At 38.4% G+C, this 10,025-nt stretch overlaps 1 protein-coding gene across 1 annotated transcript in view; it reads right to left on the bottom strand.

The window, feature by feature from the left end:
* The window catches only part of LOC121190413 (moesin), a 17,332-nt gene extending 11,721 nt beyond the window's left edge, over positions 1-5,611 (bottom strand). Inside the window, exon 1 of the mRNA XM_041051116.1 lies at positions 5,297-5,611. Within this exon, the coding sequence (XP_040907050.1) occupies positions 5,297-5,308 (12 nt within the window). The 5' untranslated portion in view covers positions 5,309-5,611. The remainder of the gene's footprint in view (positions 1-5,296) is intronic.
* Between the last annotated feature and the right edge of the window lie 4,414 nt (positions 5,612-10,025).

The following is a 10,025-nucleotide window of genomic DNA, read 5'->3' as shown; positions in this document are numbered from 1 at the left end:
AAGGCCAACAAGTTCTTAACAATGGAGCCACCCTGGTAACTTCAGCAAACTACCACAACCCGATTCACAGCTTATTTGAAAGACAAACTATGAACAGTAACAGCACAAACATAAAATCTAATTTAGAGATGGAAATTAAGGATCAGATTAAATTAGCTCATACTGAACAGTTAAAATGTGTTTAAAAAATGTGCAGACAGTATTTAGAATCTAGCCTCTGACTGTCACTGCCAGCAGCATACAGTTCACAGTTTAGGTGATGCTAAGTTGAACATTAGGTTTGCAAATGTGGGAAAATGTGATGTGATGACTTATCCTGTGTGAAGCACAGCATAACAGCCTTGTTATGATATCACTCAAGCCAACAATACAAGGGAAATCATTTGAAAAGACTTGTGAGCAAGGCAACAAGCATGTTTATATCCTCTAAAGCCAATATACATATAATACCCTCTGCTAGAATACTGACTTTGGAGTAAGGCTGCAGGAAAACATGTATGCCGCAAAATCCAATTCACTTCCTAGGTGAAAGTACACATTTGATGTGAAAGAAAGCTCATTTAAAGGGGCCATATACACTATTTCATGTCTGTTGACAGAGGGTCTTGGCTTTCTTCCTAAGGACAGGAGTCTCTTAGAACTGTTTTCCATGACCACTGTTTCTTAAACTTATTAAATGTGCCTATAAGTATAATGAAAGGTACTTCTTGTTTTTTAGTACAAAAAAGGAAAACAAACAACCATGAGAGTCATAAGAGACAGCGACTTCACCTTCTCCCATTGTATGCATTCTGGTGACTCTTATTATCCCCAGTTTACTGCATATGTTGACTTGTCACCAGCTTGCACATCTGTCCTATATTTCCCCATTACTACTTGTATTTCATATGTTAGATGCTATTCTTTTCAATTCCTATACTATTCCTTGTCAAATTGTCAGATTGACTAATGCTCATCTAACTATGCTCGAGCCTAGTTCCCCAATATACCTTTTGTTTATGAACTCTTCTCCACCAAATTTCATGTTTCCAGCACTGCCAATCTTGCAACCTGGTATCCTTGCTCTCCTTCTAGTAGATTCAAGCCCACATTTTAGCAGGTCAGTACGGTATTTACTTCGACAAACTTATTAACTGGGGCGAGGTGGCTGTAATATACAGCAGCAGAGCTAGGTGGTCTGTGAGGAGAGACTGTAGATCATCAGAAGATCCAAAGCAGGACACAACGTTTACCACACAAACACAAAACATCCACTGACATAAACCACCCTCTGTTCCTTTTGCAGGATGTGGTACTGCAGCATTATGTTGACTAATGTTCACTTTAGTGCTTTGCTTATATAATTCTTTTATTATATACACAGTTTGAACTTTGCTGGATTGAGGGTTGTACTAGATACTAGGTTATAACGAGGGCCAATTAACCATAATTTATTCATCTGTCATGTCATTTTAACATCTAAAGGTTATGCTATTTTAGCTTCTACAATAGTAGGTTTTGTCTCGTACAAATTATTAGATGATTTAACCCTAAAATTGTTAAGATCAATGCTTTGATTCCAACAGCAGCAATATAAATAAGCAAGAAATCAGAATAAGCATAAAAGGCTAGATTAATAACTCAAAAAGAACAAAGTACTTACATTCAGAAGTTTGATTTGCACGCAATGTCCAAACAGAAAACATTAAACTAGATATGCGTGTAAAAACCCCTGAAGTTTTGATTGTAGTTTGTCCACCACCTCTACCTCTACACACTGTTAATCTGCTCTGCTATGTACTCTACAGACCCATTTAATCCCCTGATGGCATACCTCTGGCTCTTTCCATTTACCATTTCTCCATAGAAACACTTGTTGAAAGGTTGGTCCTCCTAACAAGAAAACTGCATCTGTCATGATTTCTACATAATGGGCAAAAATGGTAAGTTATGCACAAGTTTTGTGATAATAATGCACTGAGTTTGTATTTGTGGATCAAAAATTGTTAAGTGTTAATACGATTAACACTATTCAGCACTTGTGAATAAACAGGTTCAAAAACAGGCTGGCTGTCTGCTGTACTGACACTGAAAATAAGAGAGCAAACTATTACTGTTTAGGCCCATTCAGCAATAAAGTTCAGTGAACTGGAAAATACTTAATTTTGTTACAAAATGGGGTCAGACTTTCGCAATGAAACAGAAATAGAATAGAAATAGAATATTTTTGAGTTTGTTTCTTGTTTGAGAAAAATTGCCTATTTAGAATGTAATTTTATGTAAATTGCTTCCTTACAGATAATAATCCGTAACAACAGATCACGGCAGCGTCTAAACAATCTAAATGCAAAACTACTGTCACTCCTTTTGGATGTAAAATAACACTTTAAAGACTGATAAGCACAGGCCTTCAAATCCTTAACAAATCCTTAACTTGTTGCATTGCTGAAATACAATCTAAAGTGGAGCATGGCATCTGAGGACCACGCTAGGGGAATCGGGGAGGAGAAGAGCTAGACCGTGATGTTAAAGTCCATATAAGGCTGCAAGCAAGGAAATTACCAGAAAGGAACTGATGTAAGTGCAGAAACCTTGAGTCACAACATGACTTCCTTGGGAAACTGAAGCACTGCCAAGAGGAGTCCAGCAAAGGCAGAGTTTCTCAATAATTACTGCTTTTGTGAAGCACTACGGTTTTTATATCTAAGACACTGAAAACATAAACTGTGTTTGCAAAACCAGAGCACCAAAATGTTTAATGGATAATAATTTTTTAAGCCATGAATCTTTTCCTGCCTGAGTCAGCTTGTTGTGGATGTGACTACAAAGTGGGAACACAACTTTCGCTGGGTGTGGAATGAGTTTTGGAGCATTTGCTGAATCAGTGTGTTTAGCTTCCTTCTTTCATGAGCCTTGTCTATTGCATATTCACATGGCGCACCAAGCTTTACTAAGGGAAACAGACCACCGAGCATTACAATAACAGGTCTGGGTTTTAACCATTTCTTTGCTTATATCACCATCTGCCAAGAGCAATGATTTTGGGAAGAGATAACTTTGCAGCCTGACAGCTAACCTTACTGGATCTGCTCACAAAAAAATCTAATTTTATCGCTCACTCATTCATATTTTTTGCCACTGGCAGCATATCACAGGTTACTAATTAATGACCATAAGCCTTATTTTCTAACATATCTCATAATACTTTTCTGTCATCCTTCATCGCTCCGTTTATTTTAATAAAATCTTGCTGCTTCCTCTTGACCATCTGTTCTGTCCACTACTTGTTTCTTCTTTTCTCTTTATTGTGTACAAGATAAAGTTGCTACAACAGAGCTGCACTTACGACTGTAGTTAACCTGTGCTTGTGAACTGATTGTGACAAGCAAACAACTTATTCTGAGGCCTTTGAGGTCCCTAGCTGCTGCATATATTGCTACTGTGGGCTGCTACTCTGGTGTTGTTGAGGCTGAAAGTGTCCCAGCTGCACTCTTCAGACATTTGGCACAGACTGATAATAAGTGAAGGACTAAAAATGCACATCAAGATCATAGTGAACTCCTGCAGTGGAAACAAATATAAATAAAGTTAATGCACATCAGCATCAGTGCAGCACAGAACATCCGAACATCCTGTCAACTGCAGATATTGGTTAGTCTTATCAATAATGTATCACTGCTGAAATGTATTTTGAACATAACATAAAATTCAAAGAATAAATGTGCCAATTTATTGCTAATAACTATTAAATGATCCATGGTAACTAATTGCCCCAATTTATTCAACTTGGCAGACCCCTTCCATAAAAAGTCACTGAAAACTTTCTTTTAAAATGCTGATATGATTAGGGGAATTCCTTTTGGGATGATGAGGGTACTGGAGGCTTTAAATGCCAGGATGCTATAACATTTTTTCTGGTTGACAGCTGGAAAAAATATAGAGGAAGTACTAGCAGAAACAATACTGCAGGAAGAGAGGAGGTACAACCCTCAGTACCATTTCTTTTTCTGTTTGCAATTTGGAAGTCCAAGAGTTCACAAGTCAGTTGTCATGATATGTAAAGTCAGCAGTGATAAATGTGAGTCTATTTTAAGTGTTTACCATTACACTCAGATGTGTAATTAGAGAAGGCTTTAAAAACTACCTGGTATCTGCCAGATAATTTAGTTTTTATAATGTGCGGCCTGGGAAGAAATCAAACAAAGTAATTAAATGTTCTCCTTTAATAAATATAGTAAACTGATTTAATGAACTACAGTAAATGGTTTTGTGAATAGATTAACTTCATAGTGACAAGTGACTCTTTTCATAGCATAATATTTAGTTTACTGTCTGAGGATGCATGTGGGTATCACAGCTCCGAACAAACTGTGGATAAGAAGGACAATCGCACACTGATTCAACAGTTTTTATATTATCTTATTTTTTCATAAAGCACCATACTGAGCCAAAGCCAAACTCACATCCTTATCAGGGGCAAACAGACAAGATAAGTGAAAAACCCCTTTCACTTTTGTTTGCCACTGGATGATGGTATGAGCTGAAAATGCTGGGCTTTGACAAATCATTATTTTGTTTGAATAAAAGAAAGACTAAAGTCTGTGTGCAGTCACCCCTTCTCTTCTTTGTCCAGAGCCTGACCAGTGCCAGTACAAACCTACTGGGCTTCTTGGTGCTTCTTCATTTGATAAAACACAGCTCTGAGCAAAATCCTGCCCCCCTTTCTTATCAGCGGCACTGTGCCATTATAGCTCTAAGTGCCTCCTGGCATGCCACCTCCCTGATTTAAATTTGCCTCCATTTGCTCCAGATTTGGGCAGCACAGCTGGCCTGAGTGACAGTTCAAATACCTCCTTGTTAGATCTGAGAGAAAAAGAGGCCTTGGGAGGATTAGCTCGCTAGCTACTGCAGGCCACACGGCGGCTTCGGCTGAAAACCTCCTCTAAAAATGTGACTTCGGGGTCTCTCCGTTGAGTACAGAGGCTCGCAGTCCTCTAATAACGTAACGTAGCGCGCCTGAAGGCCTGAATGAAAGATCTGATTAAAGGCGCAAATTTTAATGAACGCACGGGCGGGAGCGCGCACGCGCACACAACTAACGGAAAGTACCCCCGTAACTTTTAAAGGATGTAACGGATTTTTAAAACACCGTAATATGTACCAGGGATGCAATTTAGGTTACTTTAAGGTTAATATTAAGAACCAGTGTCCAACATTCAGTCCTAATGAAAAGTGTTTAGAGATAAAAGAGAGAAAGAGAGACAGAAAGATAGACGTACTTTATACATGATAACGTCAGTGCAGTTTTCAGTCTTACCGTTTTCGGCATCTTTCCTTTCTTCTTTTACGTCCGGGTCAGGTTACTATTTTATTTTGTATTTTTTTTTTAAGTTATTAAATCAGGCGATCAGTTAGCGAGAGCAACTGAAAACTTTTTCCCATCAGACCAACGGCGCCAAACAAACGCCTTCCTGTCTCGAGGAAACAAAACGCTGCTTTTAGCTCGAGTATGAAGAAGCTAACGCTAACCTAACGCCCGAGAATTTTTTTTCCTCTTTGTTTCGCCTTAAATTGAAATGGACTACAGATTGATTTCCTGCTAACGGTACCTCCGACTGAAAATAAAGAAGCCACACCCAGGCCGATGACAGGACAGCAGCCAGCCAGACTGAAAAAGAGGCTTCAGCAGACTCCGCCTGCAGCCGCATCATCATGGCTGCCGCCAGCCAAAAGTCCATCAGCGGTCTCACTCTCAGCAGACACGTTAAACACAGCGCCCAGGCAATTCTTCTTCAAAATAACTAGGATGGTTTAAAACATTTAGAAAGATGAGTCCATCACATCAAAACAGCTTCTTCTATATATAGGCTACATTTACAACACTAAAACACTAGAGATCCAGGTCTGTTTTTTTCTTTTACTTCAGTTTAAGTATGTATTCCCAATCATGTTTCCTTTCATTTAAAATAATGATGTCTTATTACTCAGACTGCCATATGTGCAGATGCCTCTGACATTGTATTGGAGGCCCGTTATACTCCAGTACAAAATGTACTGTATGTATCACGAAAATCTTAGTTGTCACTGCGTCTGTCATCCATTCTGGTTGGCTACATTTAGCTTTTCAGTGAGTCAGTTTCAGTGCATCTGATCTGTGTACTCTCTAGTCCTGTTGGCCTCAACGGAGGTTATGTAGAGACAGTGCAAATGTACTGCAAGGATATTATTACCTGTATCCAGATAAGGAGGGTTAGAATCAAATATGAAATTCACTTCAGTGTGTTAACCAATGATGTTTAGGTAATTACATGGGGTGGACAGTAATGAACGAAAAAGAACTTTTACTCTGAATTAACCTAGGCACAGTTTCACTTCTGTGAGGTTACATTAGGCTGAATCTGTCACAAAGCTACTGTCAGCCATAAGAGAGGTGTTATCTGTATTTTCACACAAAGTCACAAGTTTGGTCTCAGACATGAGGGTTTTGAGGGTGGGGTGCACACTCATCAGAAGTTCTTCAATAAACGTACAAGTAACATAGATGTCATTTTCTTCATTTCAGTTATCTTCAATCACCTAGTAAATAGTAATGAAGAAATTAGTTACCATTCTTTTCACAAGAATGTTGGTATAAAGAGAGACCTGATACTTTAAATTTTATTGTTTTCTTACATAAAAATATTTGACAAAAGTTTAAAAATACCAATTTCAATTAACCTTTAAACCCAGTAAATAATGTTTTATTCCTTTCTAATCAATTCAGAGTTGAGGAGCTTGAGGAGCTTGAGTCTGCGCTCTTCCTCACATAATTGCATACAGCTCCAACAACCTCCACCATGACAGGAGGGCAGCTTGCATGTTGCCTGAGAATCTAAAACATCAGCAAAACACTCTCTACTTCTTGTAAAGTTTAACTGCTGTGAACACACAGTAATAACTGAAGGTGACTTAGATCAGCATGTCAACATTTTCACATTCAACTCAGAGCTTTTCCCTTCTGAACAGTAAGAAGACATATTTTAATGGTCTTTTAATGAATGAGTCAAAGTGAATATGTAAAACTGAGGGGGACATGGCCCCTGCTTGCCCATGCTTTCACTTAGTGAGTTCACAACTAACAGGGGGCCAAATCATCTCTGCTAAAACTGCGGACAAAAGTGGAATGTTCAGGGACAGATCCTTGAGAAACAAATGTAAAGCACAGACAAACTACAACAGCAATAACATTGAAACTAACCAACAACTTATGACACACATTTACAATAGGAACGTGGTACTGCTAACTAGTATTGGGTTTTTATAACCACAGTTAAAGCAGAAATAACTATAAAGCCACTCAGTAGAGCTTATACCTATATTAACACATCTGTCTGATAAGATAAATGTGATTTAAAAAATTCTTGGGTCCTTCTAACCAGATCTGCACCAAAAACTATTTTGGTTCTTCCCTGGTCCTTGCCCCGTTCCTCCACCAAGTTTGGTGCAAATCAGTTCAGTACTTTTGTGTAATCCTGCTGACAAATAAACAAACAAGCAAACCAACAAACAGACACAGGTGAAAACATAATGTGCTTGGCAGAGGTAATAACTGTGGTTTTCATGAAGTGTTGCTTTATTTTGCTGAACTCCCTGTATACCACAAAGTAAGGAACATAAAAATGTAATGTGGTGTAGATAATTACTGTTACCACACACATTACCAATGGTGTTATAATAACTTCAGTGGCGAGAAAAAAATTCAGGCTCTGCACCAGAAAATTCCAGCTGGGTGGATGTGGTGGCCGGGGTGGCGGTGGAGTATGGTGTGAGGCTAAAGTTGTTTTCATGTTTATCCAACCGTTGTGTGACCCTTCATGCCCTGTAGAGAGATAAATATCATCCTGGATCATCCACTTCCATCAGGACAGAAAAACTCCTCTTTAAAGGCCGACCGCAATCACTCACAACAGCTTTGTGTTTACTAAAATTTACCTTGTTCTGTCAGAGGTTCAGCTGGCCTAAACTGTGTCACATAACATTTCCCTCACCATAACAGAGAGCCCAGACTTCATCATGAGAGACCAGGGTTCAGGCCCTTTTAACTTTTAATTTTTTTTTTTTTTTTGGTGTGCACCAGATGGAGCACGATGACTCATCGAACCATGTTTTTTTCCCAAAGCTCAGTTAACCAAAATATGTCTTCTTCATTCCACTTCACTTATAAAACTGCATTTTGTTGTGTGTGTGTGTGCAACAAATGCTCAATGCTCTATAACTCAGTCACCACATCTTCCTTTGGCTGCTCTGGATCAAACTTTGTGCTCGCTCACACTAGATTGAGAATTTGTGGTCAACACCGTCAAGAGTTGCCTGACTTATTTGCTCTGCAGCTAAGATCATTGCAGGCCATCAGAGTTAAGGAACACGCATTTCCTTCGACAACAGCCTCCAGCTGATGATATCTTATTCACTGTTTTCTTTCAGCTTCTCGTAAGCTCCAGTCTTAATTTTAAACTCCTGCTACATGCGATCTAAGTCACAAGTGTATTTTGTTAGTGTCTCCTCAGTTTTTATACGTCATTTTCAGTTTCATTTATGTTTAGTTTTTAGCCTAAACTCTGCGTAAGGCCTCCAAAAAGTGTATTAGTTTTATTTGCATATTTAAATGACAATTTCCAATCAAAGGAAATGCAAAAAATGAGCAAGCATGAAATGAAATTATTACGCTCTAAAAATTGACTGCCAAAGAAAAAATAAACAAACAAAAAATAACAATGACTACATGAAGGAGTCCCCAGAGACTGGCTGGTGATTTAGTACTCCCAGAGAAAGCCCAGCCCAGAGATTTCACTGCATTTGTATGTTGACTCATCTCTTCACTCCCAGGGCAGGATGACCTCCCACAGTCTCAACTCACTGACTGAGCTTCTCTCAGCAGCTGTGTTAACATATGTCAAAATGCAGTTATACACACACCACAGTTTTTGTGGAGGATTACATGATTTCTCTGTTGTGTAGAGAACATTTGAGGGCTAATATTTAATAATATTTGTTGCAAGTACCCTGATGTGAGAGAGAACTTTATTATCTAAACTTAGAGCCTTGCAGAGTAAGAGGTTAGCTGGAATGCAGTGTTATCTCAGGACACTACTTCAATAGATGATATCAATACTGAGGAATCTGGGTTTAAGGAATCTGACTTGAGTACTGAGTTTTTTCTCATTTTGAAGGCTGTTTAAACCCTGAGGACTTTAATGTGTTGACATTTAAGATGAAGCACAATTATTAGGATACTGTACAATTCAGCCTTACAAATCCTTTTGCAGTTTTGACAGCAGATGTAAAACTGTATAGAGTTCTACAGTGTCCACGTCTTATATTATTATTTAAAGGAATAAGGTTGTCAGCAATGGCTAAACAGGCTGTATTAGTGTCTGTTCAGTTCATGTAAAATCATGAAAGTCTGTTGTCTTGATGACACACGCTCTGAGCTATTCCATCATTTAACCAGCAGATGGAGGGATTGTGCTGTGTAAAATTTTGCTCAACTACAGCTGCTGTAAATACAAAGAAGGGTTTAAGATGTTAGATACACAAGGAGCAACTTGAGAAGAACTATACAAATCTGAGCTGGATTCAGTTTTGTTTTATATAATCATTTCAAAAATATAGTATGAAAATGTTTAGCCTATGAATCCAACAACAAAGAGAAAAGAGTGACATTTTACATTCTTTGGCTACATTGCTCCTAATTTATTTACCTTAGCAATGACCAACCATCTCAGCCATCTATTCAACCATCACGTAGAAGGCATGATGGGATTATTTCAGTATGACTGAAATCCAAACTGGACCTCAAGAACTGTTACACACTGCTAGAAAATTATAACTATACATATTGCATCGCAATTTCTTATCTTTCTGCACCTCAGACAGTTTCCAAAGCATAGCACGCCACTTTGTTTACATAAATGACTGAGGTTGGCACACAAAACTTTCAACACAGTTGGGTTCCTGTAATCGTGCACAATCTCTGTTGTCATAAAAAAAAAAAAAAAAAAAAAACA

The sequence above is a fragment of the Toxotes jaculatrix genome, chromosome 12, assembly GCF_017976425.1.
Source record: "Toxotes jaculatrix isolate fToxJac2 chromosome 12, fToxJac2.pri, whole genome shotgun sequence".
NCBI lineage: Eukaryota > Metazoa > Chordata > Actinopteri > Toxotidae > Toxotes > Toxotes jaculatrix.
This window is presented reverse-complemented; position numbering and strand designations above follow the sequence as displayed.